General features: G+C 33.6%; 1 protein-coding gene across 1 annotated transcript; it reads right to left on the bottom strand.

The window, feature by feature from the left end:
* Positions 1 to 909: 909 nt before the first annotated feature.
* Positions 910 to 26,352, bottom strand: LOC115888788 (xylulose kinase). The gene is made up of 11 exons (XM_030908627.1): positions 26,215 to 26,352; positions 14,318 to 14,543; positions 6,947 to 7,079; positions 6,686 to 6,789; positions 6,417 to 6,596; positions 6,219 to 6,320; positions 3,844 to 4,129; positions 2,579 to 2,839; positions 2,129 to 2,299; positions 1,764 to 1,861; positions 910 to 1,231 (listed from the first exon to the last, which is right to left on the bottom strand). The coding sequence occupies exons 1-11, from the start codon at positions 26,253 to 26,255 to the stop codon at positions 1,031 to 1,033; spliced, it is 1,803 nt and encodes a 600-aa protein (XP_030764487.1). The 5' UTR covers positions 26,256 to 26,352; the 3' UTR covers positions 910 to 1,030.

Here is a 26,352-nt window from a genome sequence, read left to right as displayed (position 1 = left end):
TTGAGTATACCCACAAAAGAGGTATTTTTTATTTACTTGTTTTTAAACAAGAATATAAAAACATATCTTAGCATTACTGGAAAAATATTAGTAATGATGTAAAACACTTTATACAGAACTGGTCCTCTTAAATCTGTAGTTCTTGTTTTAATGAGTAAGACAAAGATAAAGAGATACAATGAAATGTAGGAAGATAAAATTCAATATTGAATTAAACGAGCACAAAAGAATGTAAAATATTATACCGGATTTTAAAATTGCAACAAAATTACTTTAGTTCATTCGGTAATAAATATTTTAATAGAAAACCGGCAATACCGCATAGAAGAAAATGTATTAGCCCATTCTTTACCTCTGTTTAACACAATCGAATTTCCATTAGGTTATCTCCATCATTATCTTGCACCTTAAAATCCAGACTACGGATTTAACATGTCCAGATCTGTATAAAAATATTTATTATAATGTATATATTTCAATATGTGAAGCTGTCAAACTGAAATTGTTAAAGATGAGGCAAATAATATCAAATATGTTTCTCTTCGTTTGAATTAATATATATTATACAAAGTGTCCCAGAAAAAAAATTGAAAATTCGGAATTTGTTGGATTTTTTTTTAGTTTTTAGTTAAAAAACATAATTTCTTGATAATATGGCAACACGGGTAGTAGATTAAGTTTACAAGAAAGAAAATCCAGAAAAGATCCGGTAATCCTCAAAATTTGAGCAAAAAATCATTTTTTTTGGAAATTCGCAAAGTAAAATAACTCCGATATTTTGGACTTATTTGGAAGACGATAAAGAGAAAATATGTATCTTTTATCGAGATCTATCACCCGTTAAAATACTTGCACTTATTTCTGGGACACCCTGTATAGAGTTATTAACTCCTGTCAAACGATAAATTCTGTTTCACAGCATTTTATTTATATATTTTTGTTTATCAATCACTCTGTATGTGATAGTAATGACGAGTTCTACGTATACTTATTTACAGAAAATCAATTAGAGAGTTTTGTTTGAAAATTTTTATTTCTTTTGTGCCACTAATTCTTTAATTATTTGTCGAAACCTTACGACCATGGGGTCGTAGATTTCCGGAGCATCTGGATACGGATCACACACTTTTGTTGGATTATGTAATGCTGCTATGATCTCGTTGTATTTCTTTCCTCCATAACTTTGTTTCGCCTGGTAAGCTGCGCCCAACATGGCCGAGTTAGCTGCGTCCTGTATAATAATAGATTTTTATTATTTTTACAAGGAACAAATATACAGGGTGAACAAATGTTTCCTGGAAATAGATCTACTACGCATTTTTGGAATTTTTCTTTGGAATTTTTTTTTGTTTAATGCCAATTAAAAGTTATCTCTTGATAAAAATTATATTATTATTATTCTTTATTAAATTTGGCCTCCTTGATGAGATAACTGCAATTTTATTAATCACAATTAATAAAATTAAAATAAAAATAAAATTAATAAATTATATATTTTACCTAATTTATTATTAAATATTATTACTATTAGTTCAACCTACAGCAATTTTAAATAAAAAAATAATGGTATTTGAGATAATTACAAAAAACCTAATTTTAAAAACTTTTAATATCCTGTAACTCTAAAACTATGCATTTCATGTTTTTTAAAACACCCTGTATAGTATGTCAGCTTCGATTTTTTTTTCTTAAAAGCTATGCGAAGTCGCATTTTTTACAAGAGACAAAAAACGAAGCAGAAATAGTCAAATTCGCATGCATACCTGTACATATACTGGGGAATTAAAAACATCGGACAGTACTTGTAGTAGGGCTTTGTTCGCAGATGCACCCCCTGTGGCTAGAATTTTAATGTCGCTACCTAGAATTAACGCAAAAAAAAGTATAAACAAACTTAATAAAATTTATTAAATTTTACTAATTAGCCAGTCAGTCGACTTGACGATAATTTACATGGAACTCTGCTTAGAGGGTGTCCATCAACATGGATTTGTTGGTACCAACAGTCAGTCACTCTTGAGACCGTGCATGTATGTATGACAACAGACGCGGCAAGTGAATATCACAAGGCAATACTCAAAATCTGGCCTAGTCGACCGGCTGCCTAATAAATAGGCTGTGATATTACCTATGGCGAGTCCGTAGTCTTCTGCGTAGGCCCTCTTTGCAAGAAATTGACCCTCTACGCACGCGCGAACTTCGACTTCGAGACTGGAGAATTTACTGACGCTTTGCGTCTTATTGTACCTATAGTCTCCTTTGAGGAATGGTAAAATTTCTTCCACGTCGTAATATAAACCTGTAATATAAAATAGAAATGTTGTATAGGCTGTCCCAATTTTACTATCCATCTTTTTTTTTAAATAGACTATATTAAAATGTAGTATAGATAAAATGTAAAAAATAATGTTTACTCATGGTATGATTTCCGAGTTAACATTAATTTTATTTTTTAAAATGACTTATACAGGGTGTCAAAAATAGTGTACCAAATCCTGGTGAATGACAGTCAAAAATTAACACTAATTTACACACGCCATTTCTTTTTCCATCGTATAGTATGTTGTTTATCATTTACCTAGGTTTCCAAAGTTTCCTCTGGGCGTGCTTTCCAACAGTTGGTTGAATATGTCCCACGATCCCTCAGCGCAAGTGTTTCGTATCCTTTCTCTTGTCAAAGACCCGTTCTTGAAGCACAGCAACGCAAAATATTCCTGCGGATCGATGGGATTGCACAGAACGTGGCCATCGAGTACTAATCTGGGTTCTTTTAACCATAGGAAAGCCGTATCGCTGGTACCCAAACTCACAGCTAACCATCCCGCTTGCAGTTTTAAACCTGAAAAGAAAATATGTAGTGATGCAAGACTAAAAGCAAGATTCTCTTGGTCTTTGTCTTGCATTCTTCCTAAGTAGTCTTAGTCCTAGTCTTGCAAACATTCTAATAAATAACACAAGACTAACATATCAGAAGAATAAATGTCCTAACTTAAAGTCTGAAAAGTTTAGACCACTTTACGTATATGATATACAGGGTGTTTCAAAAAAGATGTGCCATCTCTCCCGTGGGGAGATTCCCTATGATCCCTTCCCGGACACAAACGGTACATTGTGTGACAGGAAATTGTAGAAAGAAACCAGCCCTATAACATAGGATACAACATTTTAATGAACAGTGCTTTCCATAAAATCAATAAAATGAAAAATATACGAAATATTATACATGTACTGATTTCTTTCGAAAATCGACAACTATGAAACTATGATCCCATTCCCCGACACAAACGGTACATTGTGAGACAGGAAATTGTAGAGAGAAACAAGCCCTATAACATAGGATACAACATTTTAATGAACAGTGCTTTCCATAAAATCAATAAAATGAAAAATATACGAAATAATATACATGTACTGATTTCTTTCGAAAATCGACAACTATGAAACTATGATCCCTTCCCGGACACAAACGGTACATTGTGAGACAGGAAATTGTAGAGAGAAACAAGCTCTATAACATAGGATACAACATTTTAATGAACAGTACTTTTCATAAAATCAATAAAATTAAAAATACACGAAATAATAAATAATATACATGTACTGATTTCTTTCGAAAATCGACAATTATGAAACTATGAACCCTTCCCGGACACAAAAGGTACATTGTGAGACAGTAAATTGTAGAGAGAAACAAGCCCTGTAACAGGATACAACATTTTAATGAACAGTGCTTTCCATAAAATGAAAAATAAATCTTATTTTTACGTGAAGAATCTCCCCACGAGAGATGGCACATTTTTTTTGAAACACCCTGTATAAAAAATCATACGCATTATCACTTACCTATTAGGGATGCTGGGTTATCTCCCGTCGCCGCAATGATCCGACAGTTGGGGTTAAAATTATACCTGTCCACGAAATAGGAACACACATTGCCCACATCCGTGTCACTTGGAACTGGTTCACCTAACTTGGACTTTAAATCGGGTGCGCACGCGTCCAGTAAGGGTTGATGCCACTTTTTCGTCCTGATATCCAGCAGGTTCATGCCAGAACCGTCTGATAGGTCTATGGGCGCCACCTTGCCCAGGAACAGGCTGATCACGAAACTGCTAACTAAAGATATTCTCTAAAATTATTTTTAATCGTTTAGTTCGTAGATATTTTTATGTAAAAAGCCTGTCCAACGAGTCGGGGGAGATTTCGACAAAAAAAGGTCTAAAAAATGACAGAAAATACTACTGTCACTCTCAAGAGTCTCAAGTACACTCTTGTTGGACAGACTATAGTAAAAGGTGAGTATAGCAAGTCAATAAAAGCTTTTTTAGAATCACTAGAAACTTTAGATCATTAGAAAAAATAAAATGTAAAGGTCTCAGTTCCTTCACTACAAAAAGAAATGAGGTATCAGTAAAACCAAGTCAGTTATTTCAATCAGTGTCTATGGAAGTACCTAATCAACAATTTTCTCCTAAATTGTTTTCTATTCAATTATCTATCAACATTTATAGTGACCGTATCAATTAGGGAATGCAATTCCGCAAATGATGGATCCCGCAAATGCGGGATCCCTTTGTGATTCCGCGGAATCAAATTTGCGGGATTTACCGTGCGGGATCGACACCAGGGGATTCCCCTTACGGCTTGGCCATTAAAAATAAGTGAAACAAACAGGTTAGTTGTTAGATTTCTTTCTGGCGTATGTGGGTAAGTGAAGAAAAGCGTTTAACTAGTCCTTGTGAACAATTTCGTCAAATAAACTGCCGGACATAATTATCGGGACAAGCCAAATTTTAGGGTAAATTCAAAGTTGAATATCTCTTTAACTAAAAAAGATTTTGAGATGCGGTTTGGACCAGGTTTTAGATGCATCTATTGTGATTAAGATATTATGTGGTTTTAGAAAATATATTTAGCGCATTCTCGTATACAGGGTGTTTTATAAGAGTGTGAAAATTTGGTTAAGAATCTTTTTTACCGCAAATTTTCAATTTTTAAGAAATCGAAATTTTTACCAAGTACGACTAATCTGTATTGAAATTAGAAAAAACAATTTGATCGGGTATTTATTTTTTATGTTTTAAGGAAAATATGACGTTTTTTCGAAAAATATGCATTTTTAGACATACGATGGTCCTAAATGGTACAAAAAGCTTTGTACATTCTGCATATGCCAAAAAATTATTGATATAGAGTGTATCTAAAAGCAGATAACTAACACAAGTTGAAAAAAACCTTCAACATCAGAATAATATTTTTATTTATAAAATAAGTAGATAAATTATAATAAAATTTAAGTTTATTTAATATTAAATATATTTTTTGAACACCCTGTATACATCGGTCCAAATTTCTGTACAGCTAGTTTAAGATACACCCTATATCAGTATATTGTGGACCTATGCAAAATGTACAATGCCTTTTGTACCATTGAGGACCAAATGTATGATTATAAATGCATATTTTTCGAAAAAGCTCGTATTTTCCTTAAAACAAAAAATTTAAAAAAAAACACCAAATTGTTTTTTTCTAATTTCAATACAGATTAGTCGTACATAGTTAAAATTTCGATTTTTCAAAAATTGTAAATTTTCGGTAAAAAAAAATCTTGACCAAATTTGGACACTATTATAAAACACCCTGTATACGAGAATTCGCTAAATATATTTTCGAAAACCACATAGCATCTTAATCCCAATAGATGCGTCTAAAACCTGGTCCAAAACCGCATCCCCAAATCGGAGAGAGAAAAGAAGAGCATTTATTGTGACAATCCCGCCATTTTGCGGATCCGCAGGATTGTTTGCTTTAATCCCGCGGGTTTGCGGGATTGAGATTTTGGTACGGCATTGCATTCCATAGTATCAATATTAGACATATTTATAACAAAATAGGAACTACCTACTATAGACACTAACTAAAAAAACTGACTTGGTTTTACATGCATGAGATTTCACAACTTTTTCTAACATTTTTGTGGCATTTTTTTCAAAATTTTATATTTTTGATGGGATATATATTTCGCAGTAAAAACTATTGTACGACCGAAAAAAAAATCGGCAGCAAGTAGACTTGGAAATTCACCATATAATTTTACATACAAAATAACAAAGATCTTCATTGCCAAGCTAACTGTGACGCCGATTTTTTTTAGTTCGATGGTATTGTATATATTTTTACACTTATATATTAATTATAAGTAAGTAAAGGTATCTTACTTCGGTATTTTTGTACGCATCTGGTCTTGTTTGGTATATTTTGGCTATCTGAGACCCGGTAAACCTTTCATAAGCCCTGGATCCGGTGATTTGTGCCAGTTCCTAAAAAATGACAAATTTCAGTACAGGAAGCTGTAATAAAGTAATTACACGATCAAAATTAGTATACCAAAATCAAAACAACACTTTATATTTTACCTTTGGTCCACCGACTGCATCTTCTAACTGTTTACACTGTTTTGTACTGCTTGCGTCCATCCAGATAGGACTATTGGTCACCGAAAAGCTGTGTGACAATTGTTCGTGTAAAAATTGACTAGGATTCAGTTTTTTCAAGGTGTCTTCCGCCCCCTTTTGCCAGTAAACAGAACCATGTTGCTGAATAAAAAAATATCATTGGCTCAAAAAATTCTCCTCCGTGCTGATATTGAATAAAAACGATGCAAATAATATCATAGTGCTATTACCTGCGCTGTACCACTGAGTGCTGTCAGCTTGGTAAAATCCGCTCCTGCCACTGTTAATTTATCCAATAGAATATCAAAAGCCTTCACCCACATCATCACAGGGGCTGAAAAGGTCAGAACCCTTTAACAAATAATGCATGATTTTTTTATTATAAAAAAATGTCTTAAAAACATTTACAGAATGATCAAGATCATTTACACCTTATTGGAATTTTACTACAATAATTGATCATATTGATACTTGTTCAAATTGTTTTTTACCTGTAATATACTGCGGATCTGCCTTGTCAATGACAGCGCCATTTTGAGTACGAAATTCAGGTAAATCGCTGTCAAAACTAACAGCTTCCTCGTAGAGAATCTCTAGTTTGTCGTTTATTATTGCTGCTTTGAGCTGAAAAAAACAAAGACATATAAAATAAAATTTATATCAAAATAAATAATTGGACAGGAAATACATAAGCATTTAAACTTTCAATATTTAAATATATGCGTATGATTGGATATATATTGGATATTGTTGGTTAGTCCTTATAAAATTCCTATATATCATAAAGCCGTCAAGTGCGTCACATCAACGACGTCATACCTATTAACGGCATTTTAGTAAGCTACCTTTTAACGGCAGTTTAAGTACAGCCTATTTTTAATTAGTTGAAAACAATTTAAAATTACCTTTCCAAAAATATAGCATACTTCATATTTTGCTCGATTCCTCTTCGAGATATAGAGTTTTTAAAAATTCCTGCTGGAAAAATATGTTTTCGAGTTCCATTAGGGGCAGATCATCAATAAGGGGTTCAAAGCCTACTAGTTAAAAGTGGCGAACTTATAAAAATTCTGTATTTCGAAGAAGTGTGCTACATTTTTGGAAAGGTAATTTTAAGTTCTTTTGACTTAATTAAAAATATACAGGGTGTCCCCAATAAAAAATCAATTTTTCTGTTGATAACTCTTAAATTATTAACTTTCAGCTCCAGACACCGATAATAGTTTTCGTCTATCTCCTATAGAAAAGGGTGCTTCCCTTTAAAAGCGTCGAATTTGACCCACCCTGTACATTAATTTTTAGAATTTGTTTAAAGGCTTTTAGAGATTCCTAAAATACATATTAACATTAGGATAAATATTGATGAAAGACTTTCTATCATATCTAATACGGTATGGTTAAAAAAACGGCGTCCAGTTGGAAGGACGATCGATGACATTCTCTATATAATTTTACATAGAAAATGACAGCGATCTTCATTTTATAGCTATCGCTGACGCCGTTTTTTTCGTATTGTAGATCTATTATGTATTTGATTAAAAATAGTAAACTTGATAGTCATGATCTTAACTACCCAAATCTGAGTTTTAGCGACAAAAAAAATAATCACGCACAAACAGTGTGTATAAATAAGAATATTCCATTTTATATCAAATAATTGTTATTACATAATTAATTTATTAAACTCAAAATTTACTGCTTATTTACAAAAATATTGTAAACATATTAAGCAAGGAACGTTATAGTTTAATGATACACTATATAAATTTAATTAAACTAAATCCAAATCGTTTATTATATTATATACAGGGTGGCGTCTATTATAGGTTTATCTATAGTTTTAAAGATTTTGGCAAAATATTTTTCGTTAAATTGTTATTTAGGCTTTTGAAAGAAAATTGCATTTTCGATTAGTTCATTGACATCCTTATTTGTAATGTTGTTGATATTATTTGTAAACAACATATCTATCAATCAAAATTAGAAACATCCATCAATTCATATAAAAATGTTTATAATGTTTATTTAAGATATGCTTGAGCGGGCCTATAGACACACACCTCATTTAATTAATATTTCCTGTAACATAATATTTTTATTTGTTTTAGCACGTTTGAAATCACGTGAAAATTAAAAAAAAAACTATATATGTACGTCAGTTTTAAATTTTTACTGCGGTATATTTAAAAATTTTATTTGTTAAAAGGGATGTCTACGATATTCATGCAGAATATTGGCAACATTTCTATGAATAGTAAACAAAGGGTGTCTTCAAAAAAATCAATACTTTTGTTCACTAAATTTAATTCCACTGTCATTAAAATGAAAATAGATATAAGTATTTTTTAGCCTAGAAAGCTAAGAACAGATACTTTTTTTGATTAATTAAATTTGACCTGTATAGAATGAGTAAAAGAGGCAGAACTACTCCTGTATTATGCACCTACTAGATTTATTTTTTATTTTTTCGGCCTGGTATTGTCTATAGTAGGCCTAAACAGTTTTTATGAATCTACCAGAAAACTAGGTATGTCCATTTTAGGAAAAAAATCGATACGTAAATCAAATTTCAATATTTTCGACAGTACGTGTAACGAATTTATCTATTGTCTAATGACGCATGAAACTATAAAACATTTTATAGTCAAAATTAAGTAATTAGTAATGGTTCAAAATAAGTGTTATGTACTTGGTAGCGTTATGGCCAGCATAGAATTAGCAGCGCCTCAAGAGCATTCTGGAAATTAAAAGACAGGGTTTTCTACAGTCATGATTTCAACACAAAAACGAAACTTGCAGTGTACCGAGCAATAATCTTCACCTTGATACATGGAAGCAAAACCTATAGCCTAAGAGCTGACGACATATTTAGAGAACATATTTTAGGCAAGCTAGAATAACTTAAAATGTATAGTTTATTAACTGGTGAACCCAGAATCCTAAGTCTGGCTGGGGTGTTGGGGGTATTTTGCTACTGCGCAGCCCCTAACATTTGCAAAAAAATAAATCCAAAAAACATTCTTTAGGCAACTTGAAATTTGTTTATTCTTAAATTTTAGCATCTATTTAACCTAGAAATAAGTATGCCAGAGTTTTTTTTCGGGTTTAAAGTGTAACCAGACCATTCCAAATATGTTTAATTATTATACCTAGAAAACATACTTTAGGCATTCTAAAATTTTTACGGCGTGTTTATTAGATGATATTAAAAAATATGTATTAATTGCCAGACGAATTCAATGGGATTTAATACTTGCCAGACGCGAATAAAGATTTTAAATGAGCGTGATAAGAAAGTCGTATGAGTATCTATAAGCCCGAGAAAGATAGTTTATTGAGACCCGGTCGGCAGCCGATGTGGCTGACGTAACAGCATTTTGGAGTCGTAAAAACTTAGAAAAAACTTACTAATATTGAATAAATAAAAAGAAACATTTTTTAATAAAAATGTATGATTGAAATCCTTTCAATAAGAAGACTTTTTAATTTAAGTATTTTGTATCTGAAAGAATAAGAAGACGAATAATTATTTTAAATTAGCATAATATAAAAAATATTTTTTTCAAACGTCACAAAAGTATAATTATTATTATACTTTTGTGACATATTATATTATTATTAATTTTTACGACCTGATTGACAATATAAAAAAGTTATTTTAACGCCTAAGCATAAAAGTAAAGCACTTCTACTTACTTTTGAATCTATTTAGAAAGATTAACAATGGTACTTTAATAAAATTCCAGAATACTTATTTTTTTAGCACTATACATGGTACCCTTTTGTCAGGACTACGTTTTCTGGTAAAACCACTTGTTTATATTTTAAGCCATGTTGTTGGCGCACTTTTAAAAATTCTTTGCATTTTTGCAATCTGCCTTCATCAAAAACGATAACTTTGTCACTAGTAACTTTTTCACAAACTACACAATTTAAATGGCTTTTATCCATTGTGATTTAGTTAGTAGCGAAATTAGTAGTTACTAAAATATCTATTTGTACCACTTAACTCCAACAAAATAATCAAAATAATCTATGAAATAAAAGCCTGCAAATAATTGAAATGAAACCGCAAAAAATTGTTTTTATGAAAATTTGAAGTACTCCAAAATACCGTTACGTCAGCCGCATCGGCTGCCGACCGGGTCTCAATAAACTATCTTTCTCGCGCTTATAGATACTCATAAGACTTTCTTATCGCGCTCATTTAAAATCTTTATTCGCGTCTGGCAAGTATTAAATCCCATTGAATTCGTCTGGCAATTAACACATATTTTTTAATATCATCTAATAAACACGCTGTAAAAATTTTAGAATGCCTAAAGTATGTTTTCTAGGTATAATAATTAAACATATTTAGAATGGTCTGGTTACACTTTAAACCCGAAAAAAAAGTCTGGCATACTTATTTCTAGGTTAAATAGATGCTAAAATTTAAGAATAAACAAATTTCAAGTTGCCTAAAGAATGTTTTTTGGATTTATTTTTTTGCAAATGTTAGGGGTTGCGCAGTAGCGAAATACCCCCAACCCCCCAGTCAGACTTAGGATTCTGGGTTCACCAGTTAATAAACTATACATTTTAAGTTATTCTAGCTTGCCTAAAATATGTTCTCTAAATATGTCGTCAGCTCTTAGGCTACTAGGCGCCGCACCATGAACGCATTAAACAAGTTGCAACAGAGACATCTTAGACAACTCTTAAGAATCAAATGGTATCACCATGTCTCAAACGTACCGGTCCTTGAAAAAGCTAGCTGAGAGAGCGCTGAAGTCTTAATTACTAAATCCTTAGTAATTAAGATGGACTGGTCACGTATGCAGGATGCAAGAAAACCGCCTACCGAAATCTCTTCTTTAGGGTAAGAGGAAACCGTAGACAACTCAAAATGTACAAGGATATTTTCCATAAAAATTTAAAGGGAATAAGCACGCAGAATCAGCGGAAGGAAGCAGCGCACAACAGAATGCAATGGAGAAGAATTGTAAACTCAGTTAACAAGGACAACCAAAAAATAAAGAGGTAACAAAGCAATGAGTTTTTTGAATGTCCGGAGTGCGGTAGGCAGAAGATAACATCACGTATCGGGCTTTTCAGTCACAGAAAAGCTCATAAAAGAAAACATCTTGCGGTCTTGCGTGACGATCTTTTGATGCGTGTCAAATACTCGCCAGCGAGTAATGGCACTAAGTTGTCATCATCAGCGATAATTAAAACTAGTTTTAATAATCTGCTAATGAGTAACGCGCGTTCAATGTTTTAAATTAAAGGTTTTTTAGTGTATTGTGGTAAATTAGTGTTTTATTTTGCTGTTAAAACACCAAAGATTCCAACTCCTAACTGTAATATAGGGATGTTAAGACCACACATCAAAAGGCGACAAAAAGTATACAAAAAGTGAAGTTAATCAAGTTTATTTAATTTTTTTTTAATTTACCAAAATCCATTCTGCGTAATTCAGTTTTTTCTTTAAACTATCGACATTTCTATGTATCGATAGCTGTGGACCGTCCCTAAGAAAAACCGCTATTAGGCTAATCAAGTTCTTCCCGTTTAATGAACATAGAAAAGAAAAACGTCGATACAAAACAGAAAACTGCTGTTATTTTATGAGTCACGTAAGAACGTAACATCGTTTTAACTAGTACAATAATTTCTACAAATATTCTACAAAATAGTAATAGTATGATGCGAAGAAAAAATAAACTGGTTAACACATTGCAGGAATTGTCAAGTAAAATGCAATGTAAACAAATCAGCTAAAGTCGAGTTCATACCAATACCAATTGCGTATTTTAATTTTAACTCTCAAAATTGATCGAAATTCATATTAAAATATCTGACCGTGTCAATACACTAATTTTTCTTATGAATTTGAAAGAAAAAATGTCCCAAACTTGTTAATTTCCTTGAAATATTCTCTAGTCTATGTTAAGGACAATTTACACTATACTACTTCTGACGTATCTCCGAAATTAATAACTCAGAGTGTGGGTAAATTTGTTTTACTTGTAAAAAGAAACAATGAGAAGCTGGTTTTCCGTTTGGATTCAACCCAGTGGTGTTTAGTACAAAAAGTTGGCACCGGGAGGCACGTATATGCCGCCCATACTAAAATATGTTAATAAAAAATCGGTAGGCAGTTCTTTTAGTTTCAAACTAAAGGAATTTTTCCAATTTTGGTCCGCGGTTATTTCCTCTATCCGCCACCTGGGGTCGCGTCCGATGGGAGTTTGGAGTTCTCCACACGGATTTTCTCAAAAAGGGACTACGGAAACACGGAATATCTCAAAAGCTGCGACTTTGACTGATTTTGATGTTATTACAAATTTTGTTCCAAATATTATTCGTAATCTTAAATTGAAAACCGCGTTTCGCTAGCTACTGTAATTTTGGAGTTACGATTTTTAAAAATGTTTAACCCCCTCCCATATCCCCTTAACAACCCTTCACCCCCACCAAAAACTAATGCTAGATTCTCGGATGCCACAGCATTTTTTTGCCAAATTTGGTTAAAATCGGTTTAGCGGTTTTTGAGTTATCATGTTACAGACGGACAGACAGACAGACACCATGAAAATATTTTTTATTTAGGTCATTGAGTGGAATTAAAAAAACTTTTTTCTTGCCGATCTTAATAGCCTACGATACCTGTTGGTATGGTCGGCTAAAAATATCTATTTTATTTTGTAGATATATAGAAATTATTTAAGAACTATATGGTTTGACGCACACCGAAAGATCAAAAGAGTTTTAGTCAAAATTGTTTTTGACAAAAACTGTTTTCATGTGATGCCTCAACGAACCCGAGACAAAAACGTTTTAGATTAAAGGTCTGTTCACATTATCATACACGTATCGTTTCCGTGTATTCACATATTCATATAGATGAAGCGTTTCAGTTTGCTTCAGTAAAGTGATGTTTTCCCATTTTTCTCGTAAAAAAATATGTAAAATTGCACTACTACTGGATATAAAAGAAAAAAGAGAAAATTGAGTAACAAGATTTGCAATATATCCAATGTTAAAACAATTAATACAATTTTCTTGAAATGAAACAAAGTCTGAACCATTTGCGTCAAGTGAATCGGATTATCAGCCATCTGAAAGGTCTCTGATTCTATCGATTCTGAAAGTATAGTTTGATTTATCATTATTTCAACTATTACGACATTAATAAGTTAGGCTTTTTTCTTACAAAAATACTTAGATATCTGATATGTTGTTAATCTAAAAAAACTGCACGAGGAAGAAAAATCTTATCATTTCATGTAGACGTAAAGGAACACACGAAAGATCTTCTTCATTTTCCCTTTATCCCGCCTATGTACCATAATTTTTATAAAAATCGAAGAAAACACTATTAATAGGCAACGTGAAGTTAACAAATCCCTTAATGACGAAGAAGAATGTATCGATCAACCAATTTATATCTAAAATTTCAAATATTTTCGAGATAAAACGGCTCAAGTCCAAAAAAGTATAAACAAACGTTCTTAAAAATGACCACAGTTGTATTTTGAGTTGCTTTAGTTTGCAATTATACAATTTAAAATATAATAAAGCATTGTGTCAAGTTTTCTTCTCCAGCTTGTTTTATTTTAATTAAGTAATATTAAAAAATGTTAACTCTCATTTTCCCTATAATTATCTTCTAGGACTTGATCCAGTTCTCTTCTGAACACCTCAATTAACACTTTTATAATTCCTATGATACATAAATAAATATTTCTGAAAACGTTGCATTCCTTAAGCGATACGTGTATGAAAATATGCACAGACCTATAAGGTGGTATCAACCCGCCTTAATGCTTTATCAGCTGATTGATTGATTAAAGTATGAGGCCTACTATGTCACTTACTTGTTGCGTACTCAAATCCAGTCCCATATACGTGTTTGTTCCCGCCTTGTTGTTGCTGCTACACATGTTTTGCGATAATTCTCTTCGGTTTTCCTTGAAAATCGGTCTGTTCTTCGATGGTTCCTGCTCGAAGCCCAGCGAGTACTTTCTTCCTCGAAGAAGGAAACCCGTCGTTTGTACGCGTTTCAAGAATTGCGCTTCTAGGCTATGACCACCTCCTCGTTCGCTGTAACGTAACCAAATAAAATGATTTCATTTCACGTATACGATTGTACGACGGAGGATTATCGCTCTCAAGCCAGTGATATTGCTTTCGTTTTATTTAATTTCCTTTTAAGTTTTTGGTTTGGTTTGGGAAGTTAATAGGCGCGATGTTTGGTAAATGTTTTCTTTCTGGCTTGGGCGTTATCTGTCGCAGAGGTCAATAGTGTTGGCTTTGATAAAGGATGTTATCGGATGGGTTTAGCGTAATATAGTTATGTAGCAGGCGATAGCGTCTTGTATTAATAAATTTTGATTGGTGTTTGTTTTATTTATCTCTTTTTCTTATCGTAATTGGTGTTTTAATAAAAAGTTGTTAAAGCCGTAGGTATGTACAAGATTATTGAAACTTGAAGCCTTGCATGTTATAATAATACAAAAAATCTAAAATTGTGAATGAGATTCAAAATGGACTATAATTAGTTAACAAGTGTTTAAAATACCATTACTTGTTTTAAATTTTGTTTAAAACTATTTAAAATACCTACAAATCAAATATAGGTGTAGTACAGTATATAGATGTTTTCTTCGAGGAAAAAAAATACAAAAATTGTTTTTTTATAATATAAAAAAATGGTCAAGTGCGAGTCGGACTCGCGCACGAAGGGTTCTCTACCATTCATTATCTATACAACATTAGACTCTATATTATTATAAACTTTTTTTCCGATTTAGCTGAAATTTTGAAAGCGCGTATAAGTAATTTAAAAAAAAATGAAGAAACACATTACTAAAAATTGTATTAATCAATAAAAAATATGTAAAAAGTAAAAATAAATATGTAAAAATATGTAAAAATTAAAAAAAAAACGATTAAAAAAAAGTCGCCTTGGCTAGGATTCGACACTGCCTTACTACGGCTCCAACGTCATAGTAGGGTAGTCCCTTTGAATAAGAAGACTAAGGAAGGAGCATATCAAAAATCTTAGGTACACCGCGATGGGCCTCAAATATGGCCGACTTAAATTCCGGTTTATCAGTGTCGTTCTAATTTTATTTAAAAAATGTAAAACTATGATGTAGGGTAGACGTGGGGTAGACTCAATAATTTGTTGTTTTATTTTACGTTGTGAATAAATGTTGGTAGTTATTAAAATTGTTATAAAAATATATAATTCTAATAAAAATAAATAAGTTATAATAAGTATTTATTAATACAAACATCCGATACGCTACTGAAGCAGGTAAGTCAAATTAACGTATCTAAATTCTTTGACATCTAATCTTTGACAAGTAATAAATAAAAGCTAAAATGCAAGAAAAATAAATAATTTAGTTAATTTAAGTGAATTTCATAAATGATCGGTTTACTACACGTATGTATATTATATAGTCACTTACTAGCGAAAAGTTGTTCCATTATTTCACTCAATTTTTGCCGAGATCTACCGCACGCTACACAACCAACTATTTTAAAGTCTTTTTCGATAAATCGCGATAGTGTCACTGTTAATTTAAGTTCTGCCACAATTTCCATCTAGATTTACTACCTTTATACAACTATCAGTAGTAGAATAAATAATAAATAACATAAAATAAGCTCCATAAAGACTGACAAATCCACAAAATTTCAAATCAAATTCAAATGTATCAAATGAATCTTCAAACAGAACTGTCAAGGATCCCCACCCTAGAGTGCTTTTATGGCGCTTTTTCCGCCCACCATGCATGAATACATGGATAGAATTATGCTCCTTCCTTAGTCTTCTTATTCAAAGGGTAGTCCTAACGCTTTAACTACGCGGCCGCCGAAGACTTAAAAGATTCTATGTAAAATTCTTACTTAAAAAATAATGTTTAGTGAAAGTACTTTTTTATTTATAAACATTTATTTAATTCTCTTTTTAGTATTTGTTCTTATAGCGGCAACATAGGTACATTATCTGTAAAAATTTCAACTGTCTAGCTATAACGGTTCATAAGATAGACCTTTGTGACAGACAGACGGACGGCGAAGTTAGTATTAGGGTTCCCGGTTTTATCCTTTGGGTACGGAACCCTAAAAAACAACTCTAATACAAAAGAAATAACAACAAAGCAATCATATTAACCTAATATTGTCTAGAAAAAAAATCGTTCAGCTCATTATAATAGAATAACAAGTAATTATAACTTCGATAACAGAACTCATAAAAAACATGGTACTTAGTCACTTGAGCCTGTTATTTTGTCCTACAAGTCGTACGTGAAATGGGGTGACTTTGCCTCTTGGGGCGACTTTGCCAAATTCCGTCCGAAAATATGTTAGACGTAGCCGTAGTAGAAAAGAACGCGTTATGTGTTATCGGTAAATTATGGGTGGAGGCGCTCCACGTCTCGGAACAGTTGCGATGTAGCATTTACAGTGCTGTGAAGCCAAATCTGTTTTTAAAGTCTATTTTGTGCGTTTCAAACTTCTACGTGGCTGCAATAGTTAACCACGCTATATTGAGGTAAGTATTATGCAGAAGTTCGTTATAATATTGAGGGTGATGAAGCATATTTTACGTAATTATGCTTTTAAATGGGGTGGCTTTGGTCTATCAATAAGAATAAGGAAGAGGGCAAAGACACCCCATATAAGCAACTAACTTTGCCAATCTAGTTTTTTTCTTTTTTTATATATATATATTTGTTTAATAAACAAAAAAGCGTATTATTGTTGTGTTGTCCTTATTACCACTTATAGCATAGACCATGCGCATTTGAGATAATACAACAATTTTTTAAATAAACACGATTTAAAATTCAGAATTGGGTAAAGTCACCCCACTTCACGGTACATTATTAAGTTTCCGAAAAATCGAAATAAGTTATTTGTCACCTTATTGTTACCCAAAGACCTAACGTACTTCCACAAACTAACTTATTGTAAGTTTATGAAAATACTAAATACCACTAAATACTTAATACAAATTGTCTTTGTTTCAAATAATGTTATGTTTAGTTGAGGATGATATATTTAGTTTTAATTAATCCTGTATGTTACAAATAATTGCAAAGCAATATAGCGTATTTAAATAATAAGTAATTTTTTAATCTATGAAAAGAAACGATAACATTTTTCAATATACCTTCACCATATTGTCAAGAAAACCATTCAAAAGATGAAAAGCAACGATAACATTTTTCAATATACCTTCACCATATTGTCAAGAAAACCATTCAAGATATTTGTGCTTCAGAACAGGGGTATCTATATCCACAGTATGTCTCTAAATTGTATTTACAAGAGTAAAAACGTTTTTTATTAGTGAAATTTTGTCAAAAATGCATTCCTCATAAAAAGTTTTGCTTGTTCTAAAATGGTTAATCCCGTTTAAATTTTTCATAAAGTTTTAGAGAAAATTAGAAAAAAAAACATAAGAATATAGTTGAATTTTTTCAAAGTTCTAAAAACCAAAAGGCGTTTCTATGGTAATGTAATTTTGATTTCATTATTTGATAGATGGTTAGTATTAACTTTGATTAATGTCATATTTTTTGCGGTTGTTAAAGTATCTCATTTTCCGATAACTATCATCACCCTTTCCGTAGCATTAACCCTTAATTGGTCCGGTAATAGATATGTATCATAAACGGTCCGGCGTAGTCTATGGGACTACGCGTTCTAAAAAGTAAAAAAAACACAAAAACTAAAAAATAACAAATTTTTATCTTATTATATATTATATTATGTAGGATTGAACTAATCTAGACAAAAATGGGTTCAATTAATATAAACTTTAAGAAAATATAGTACAAAATAAAATAACATACATATAAATTTGAAAAGAAAAATAATTAGATTTTTACTAAGCTCTAAAAAATAAAACTAAAGTACTAACAGTCTTTACAATACAGAAATAAGTTTTTAATACTATATTTAAAAAAAATAAGTTATAAAACTGGTGTTAAAGAAAAGGTTTTTAGTTACAGCATGAGGCAAAATTCATTGATTTCCTGAACATGTTTTACAAAATGGATTCGTACATTCTAGGCATTAAAAATAATTAACTAGGACATAACATTGTCTATTAACTAGGATAAGAACTCTAGGATAAGAATATTTCCATGGGCGTGTTCTGGTTGTACAAGAATTGCAAGTATTCTACCAATTGTAAAGTGGACTTCTCTCTTGGAATATTTGACATTGTCAAACGCATTTGTCTGGCAGATTGTCATATTGTCACTGTCACAGTCCTCATCATATCATTTTAATAGAGTTTCTTCATAACTAGAGTCTCCTAAACGCACTCTTTTCGAAGGCCCGGCTATATTTTACGAAAGTTTGTCACACACAAAATCTTACAACAACGGTCCGGCGTCGTCTGAGAGACTACGGCTTAAGTATCTTTTGCCATAACTTCTAAAAAACTAATCCAGTTTGGGCATAAATATGGCTATTAGTCGTTGACCGAGAGGGGAAGGATTAGCTGGAACGCCAATTGTGTGGGCGGTCCCAGTAACTAATGAGAATGAGTTAATTATTTGGCGTAGTCTGTCAGACGACGCCGGACCAGTTAAGGGTTAATATTGTTTTGAAGTGAAACTTCTTTACGCGCGCTGGGAGTAAAAATTCAAGGCCGCGACACACGAGCTGGCGAGACGAAAAATGGTAAGGACAGCCCACGGCTTGAAATACATAGTGACTAGTATGTATCGGTATTTGAGTAACGCGATTTTGTAACGTCGCGTCGCGCTCCGCAACGAATCAGGAACCTGTTACTGAAGAACGACGATCATAATAACGACAAAACTATAAATTATACAGGGTGTTTCAAAACAAATGCGAAAAACTTTAGGGGGTGATTCCTTGTTCAAAATAAAGGGTAGTTTGCTTTATAAACGTTGGGTCAAAAGTCAACCATTTAGGAGGACGAGTTAAGGGTTAAATAAAATAAACTTTAACATTTTAAAACAGCAAAAAAATATGAGGTTAATTAAAATAATGTCAATAACAACCTGTCTAAGTTAGAAAACGAAATTATATTACCATAGAAACGTGTTTTGATTCAACTATATTTTCATGTTTTTCTTAATTTTCTCTAAAACGGTATTTTCTCTAAAACGGACATTTGGAAAAGAATAAACGGGATAAACCATTTTAGAACAAGCAATTTTTTTTATAAAGAATGCTTTTTTCTCAAAATTTCAATAATAAAAAAGTTTTTCCTCTTGTAAGGACAATCCGGGGACATACTGTATGCTACGATCCGTAAGTATATATTCTGTGATAAAATCATTAAATTACGACTTGAACGATTAACTTTCCAACTAATAAAGCATCTCCAAAGAGAGGATCCCTTATTCCTCACAGTGACAGTTATGTCGGCCATTTTAATTCACAAGAAAATGTATTTTCCGCCATTTTTTCAATGTCGACTGTCGAAATAATCCCTGACAGACCTTAAGAGTCTATTATGCTGTATTTTCGATCTGGCTCATTGATGTCAAAGTCGATCGTGTCTGCTGTGCTGGGCTCATCAGGGTGGTCTCATCAGGAATAACCCTGGACAGTAAACTCCTGTGGAACAGGCATATTAAGAACACTACCAGCAAAGCCATAAAGGCTCTCATGATATGCAGAAGACTGGCCGGAAATAGATGGGGCTGCTCCCCTAACATTTTGGGCTGGATGTATACCATGATAGTAAGACCCATGATTACTTATGGAGCAGTTGCTTGGTATACAAAACTGATGAGAACATGTCCAACAGCAGCAATGGAGGTCATTCTAGATCTAACACCACTGCACATTGTCATTGGTAGATATGCCAATGCGACAATGATTAGAATGGTCACTAACGGAATTAGTACTGGGAGAATTGTAAGATCAGGGGCTTGGAACACCCTCAAAAAGGAAATACCACTCCTGCAACTCCCAGTGGACGATATGCCATGAACGTACAACTTTGACAAACATGTCAATATTGTATTGAGCAATAAGAAGGATTGGAAGAGCGAAACGCTTGCCCAGAAGTTAAAAGACCATACCATAACTTGGTATACTGATGCTTCCAAAACCAATACGGGAACAGGGATCGGAGTGTTTGGGCCGAGAGCTAATTACTCCGAACCAATGGGCCTACCCTAGTATCCTACAGGCAGAAATCTACGCTATCGAGAGATGCGTACAACTTATCTTAGATAGGAACTATCGGAAACAAGAAATAGCCATCTTATCTGATAGTCAAGCAGCGTTAAAGGCGATCAACTCAGTATCAATCAATTCGAAATTGGTCAAAGAATGCATAGAGAAGCTGAATAAATTAGGCAAAGAAAACAAAGTCCTCCTACACTGGGTGCCTGCTCACCAAGGGATAGAAGGCAATGAAAAAGCAAATAATCTAGCTAGGAAAGGAGCGAACACTCCACTAACTGGACCAGAACCGTTCTGCTTTCCAAGTGGTAACCAACTCAAGGCGGAACTCAAGAACTTGGAAGATTCCATCCGCAACCTGGAATGGAAATCTTGCAATGGTCTAAGACACTCGAAGAAGTTTCTGAGGGCTTATGATCAAGAAAAATCACAGATCTTCCTGGGTCTGAGTAAGAACAATCTTCGGATTGTCACGGGGTTTTAACAGGACACTGTCTCCTCAATGAACACCTCAGTAGATTGAAACTAAGAAGAAACGGCGAATGCAGATTCTGTGGGGAAGATGGTGAAACACCAGTACACCTCATCACTGAGTGCGCCGAGACGACAACCATTCGTGCCATGAATTTTGGTACGACTGATATTGGAGATGGAGAACTACCCTCTATAAAACCGTCCCAGATACTGGCTTTTGTCAAAGCCCTGGGACTGTATGATGGGAGTTATGATTCAAGAAAGGGGGACAATGGATCTGTAAGGTCGAAGTGATTAACCCCCCTCCCACTCATTCTAAATTCTAAAAAAAAAGGGTGGTCTCTCAATACGTCCAACCAAACCATACTCTTCATCTTCAGCCGCCAGAGGGATATCTACAGGCAAGTCCAACTCCTCTTCATCGGATTCGTCGAGTGACACTTCAGTGACGTTGTCACAGGATTTCCCATTGCAGTATGCACAAATCATTGAACGTTTTAATCCTGCTTTTCTGCATCCGCAGGCTTTACTATAGTTGTTGGTTTTGCATTTACAGGATAAAAATGCCAACAGGGATTTGTCCAGCACGACAATTAATTATTCATAAATTAATATGAGCGAATTAATGATACGCCACTGTTTTATGACAAAATTGAAAAACTAATACTAGTTTTAGTGAACCCTAATCGACATTTGATTTCGGAAAATCGACTATACATAATATATCATATTGTTACGTTTTTCCTCGGTTCCGTGTGGATAGAAAGTCACAATTTATTTAAACACAATTTATTTAACACTAATTAACAAAAACAATAACGATAAAAGACTTAAAGAATTATTTACAAACGATTTACCACTATTTATCTAGAAAGAATTTATTTTGAACTTAGCGCGTCAACTGTACTCATCTTATTTATATCTGCCCTCTCTAGGCCCCAGCCGCCGGCTTTTATTCCCACAGCTAAAGATTTCTAGAATAGTCCATAGACCGTTAGGTGCATAGAGAAGGTTTCGATTGTTCTCGTATGTACTGCTCCATTCCAGTGGAACTCGATTCTTCTCGAAACTTCGAATGAATTATTACGGTGTCTATTCTTTAATGCGATGTTAAGGTTATCTGAGGGCGGGCCATATAGTTAGGTTAGGTCGAGTCCACACCGGTCCGCAACAATATTTTACGCAAAATTGTAAAATTTCCAGGGATTTTGTGCCTAAACTGTTGACTTTAGCGAAAATTTTCATAAACCTTTTTTTATATGAAATTTTATTCTCTTTAATTTTGCTCTCCTCAAATTTTCGCGAAAAATGCATAGTTTTCGAGATATTCACAAAATACCGATTTCGGGCGCCATCTTAGCAAGATGGCGGCGCCGGCGGCAAGTCTGGAAATGTGCATTTTATGGATTTTAGTTAGGGACCCCAAAACCTATAAACCTGCAAAGTTTCAAAACTTCCGGACTTTTTTCCATGCAGACGCCTTTTTTGATCCCCAATGACTATGTGTAATTGTAATTATGAACTATGTGTAAAAATACCTAGCCAGTTTTAGATAAAACGTTAAATGCCGAACGCTTATTTCGCTACTTTCTCGGATTAGTGAAATAGACTCTTAATAGTTTAGTATGTATTTTATTTTGAACCAAAGGGTATACGGAAGATTAGGACACCCTGTCAAATCACCGGCGTCACAATTCCTCGAAATAAACAAACCGTGTGACTCACCAAAACCAACCACCCCATCAGTATATAGTTCCCTATAGGCACTCACGACGTATTAATCAAAAAAGAGATCATAAGGAAACGGGGGCGAACAGCGCCACGGTCAGTCCCCCTGGTGCCTGGCGAAGGAACAAACAAGAGCGCGACGACGCCGCCAGCAGGAAGACGCCGGGCGTCGCGGCCGTCGACGCCGCCGGTCCTGCCGCCAGCCGAAGACGACGCCACCTTGATCCGTCGTCGGAGGGACGCCGACGCCGGACGACGCTCAAATGGGGAAGTAATATGGGGAGAGGGTCCCTTGGCCTCCTTGTTGTTTGTTAGTTTATCGCCGGGGTTGTTTTTAGAAAATGATTTAATAAACCTTTTCTCAATTCGATTATTTTATTTTATAATGTTTTTCTTTCGTGGTAGAGTACAGGGTGTCCTGTTGAGAGCGTACACCCTGTACACAAATATTCTACAACTTTCTCACTCCCAAACAATCTACAAACTTAGGAAGCAATATCATTAGCGTAACTAGAAATTTATCCTGTGGTAGGCCTGGGGGGTCTGGGGTTGAGCCCAGAGCGCCTAGGGCTTTTTTTGAATAAAACGTTTACATTAATTACTTGGTTATCAAACCCTGTTCCCGTAGATTACTTAAATACCTACAAATTTTCTAAAAAAATAAAAATTAACACATTTTTTGAACCCCACAAAATAATGTTAACTAAACAAAACTAGAAAACGTCATTTTTACTGCATCACAAGCAAATAAAAATGAATACGTAGCCAAGAGTCATAATTCAGGATCTCTCTGGGGGGGTGCCCAGCAATACCTGGGGGTGCGGGCACCCCCAGAAAAGAAAAGCAGAAAAGTACTTTGCCAGAATGGTCCTGGCAGCCTAGGCAACGCAGCTCTCTCCTGAAAATGAAAGTTTGAGAAGAAAGAAGAAGAAGAAATGTTGAGTAGATAGTTATTTAACTGAAATGATAAATTTGGGAACTTTTTATTTTTTTTAAATTAATCGTAAATTTTTCTTCGGAAAAATTATGATAAAACATAATATTTCTGTTAATCTTTTGGCACAAAAACATTTCAAATTTATGATTTCAGTCTAATAACTATTTAGTCAACATGTTTAATTTATGTCATGGATGACAGATACTAATAATTTAGATTCCAAATATCTCGAGACCCACTACTCGCAGCGATTTTTACAGGGGCCCTTTTTTACGTAAAAACGTCGTAAATGTATATTTTTTTACTCAGTAGTTTTATACAGGTTCGGACTAAGACCGACTCTTCAAACCAGTTAAAAATAATGTAAGTGGCGCCCTCTACAAGTAGGAGTCATATTGACACTAAAATCAAATTTCTCATGTCAAAAAACTCCCAAACACCAATTTTGATCCAAATATTTACATTCCTTTATAAAGTATTTGGAAGAAAAATGAAACTTCTACACCCTGTATCTCCGAAACCAGGGGCGCATATACGGGAAGGGTAATGGGGGTAATTACCCCTCCCAGGAAAAAAATTACAAATAAGAAAATCTGGTATAAAAGAAAATTGTCACAAAATAAATTAATAATGTCAATCGAAATAGAAGTCCAGAACAATCTTAGTTTATTTTTTCCATATAGTCATAATACCTTTGAGCGAAAATTTAATTTAAACATATTACTTTATTTAAATATTGCCACCACCCGTCCCAGACTCAATCTCTGGATGCGCAACTGTCCGAAACTAAGTATTCTAGGACATACATTTATACGAACTTTTTTACTTATTTTTATCTGCAGAATATGCTGCCGAAGTTTCCGGAATACAGTTCGGGTTACCCTGTAGAAAAACAAAGCCATGTCCGTTCATTGTAGAATACAGGGTATCCCAATGTTATAAAAATATAGCTCTATAGATCAGCTTGTCAGTGTTACGGCAACACTAGAAAAAATCTTCCGTCAACTGAACTGGGCACTGGACTAACAAAGGATTAAAAATAGATGAAAAATATCTTAACCATCTCAAAGATTCGCTGACGACATAGTCCTAATTGCCAATAGTTCTGAAGAACTAATACAAGCACAAATTAACGAACTAAATACAGCCAGCATTAAGGTAGGTTTCAAAATGAATTTAGCAAAAACTAAAGTAATGTACAACGAACTAGTAAACAGAAAAGACACACTGGAAAAAGTAGAAGAAAATTATATTTGGGACAACAAGGGGACATCTAATAAGAACACAGCTCGGGATTTCTACTACCAGAAATCAACAGAATTAAGTTATCATGGAGTACTTACTGAAGAAACTCGATCATATTCAAACCGAGAATGTCACTTAAAGAAGAAAACATTCGACCAATGTGTACTACCAGTCATGACCTATGCATGCGAAACCTGGACACTTAAAACGGACATTATAAGGAAACTACAGGTCGCACAACGCTTAGTAGAACGAAATATGCTGAGAATAACCAAGAAAGGCCTAAAAGAATAGAGTAGATACGAGAAACGGGACCCAGGTAATAGTTGTCACCAACAGAATCAAATTCCTCAAGTGGCAATGGGTAGGACACTTGGCAAGAAGACTGGACAACAGATGGACCATAAAAATTACAGCGTGGTACCCACGAGGAATTAAAAGACCTAGAAGCAAGGGCGTAGATAAGGGGGGGGGGTACTGGGGGACAGTACCCCCCCCCCCCTGACGCTTGACGAGATACGAGAATTGAAATAGTCATTGACTATGAAAGGATTTTTTTTAATTAATATCCGACATATAAGAACACTTTGTATGCTTTTAATTATGTTGATTTATCGTTCATAATATGTTTGACCTAATTAAAAGCACACAAAGTGTTCTTATTGGCCAGGACAGATTAGTGGGGTTAACTATAATTAATATCCATAAAGATATTGAAATAAATGTTGATGCTGTTATTGATAGGTTTTCCAAACAGCGTACTAGAAAACTTGATTTTGTTTTGTAGTTTTATTTATAGTTTATAGTTTATATAGTTTTTTTTTGATAGTTTAGAGTTTTTTATTTATAGTTTATAGAAAATTAACTAATAAACGTCGTTGTTTCATTTTTGTTTCTGTTATTTACAAATCTATATTTTAATTTTTGTGTTATGTTTTTATATCTTTTTGAAGACAGAAAAATCGCCGTCGTTTTGGTTCGACAAAAAAATTCCGAGGGTGATTTTTTTTGCGACTTAATCATAGTACCACCCCCATAGCATACACCTATCTACGCCCCTGCCTAGAAGAAGATCAAACCTGAGATGGGACCATGATATTAAATAATAGAGGCTACACCATGATTGGATATGGTTGAATAAGCTGACAATGATGATAGTGAAGTCCATTTAAAATTTTGTTAAAAACTTACCAGAACAATCCCCAGTATTTCCAATTACTGTAATAATTCATCTCGTCACATTTTTTGTATAACTATAATTTATGATTTTTTTCTATATATCTAAAAATATTCCCATTAAATTTTTAAATTTAAATATTATATGCCAAT

This window comes from Sitophilus oryzae, unplaced genomic scaffold (assembly GCF_002938485.1).
Source record: "Sitophilus oryzae breed Bouriz unplaced genomic scaffold, Soryzae_2.0 scaffold_808_pilon_pilon, whole genome shotgun sequence".
Classification (NCBI taxonomy): domain Eukaryota; kingdom Metazoa; phylum Arthropoda; class Insecta; order Coleoptera; family Curculionidae; genus Sitophilus; species Sitophilus oryzae.
The sequence above is the reverse complement of the archived record's forward strand: the minus strand, read 5'-3'. Positions and strand labels throughout refer to the sequence as shown.

Coding starts and splice junctions, on each gene's coding strand:
- LOC115888788 (XM_030908627.1), bottom strand. CDS start 26,255: ATGAATTATTACAGTAATTGGAAATACTGGGGATTGTTCTG. Junction 6,790..6,946: donor AGATCCGCAGTATATTACAG/GTAAAAAACAAT, acceptor TGACCTTTTCAG/CCCCTGTGATGATGTGGGTG. Junction 2,840..3,843: donor TAACCCAGCATCCCTAATAG/GTAAGTGATAAT, acceptor TTTTCTTTTCAG/GTTTAAAACTGCAAGCGGGA.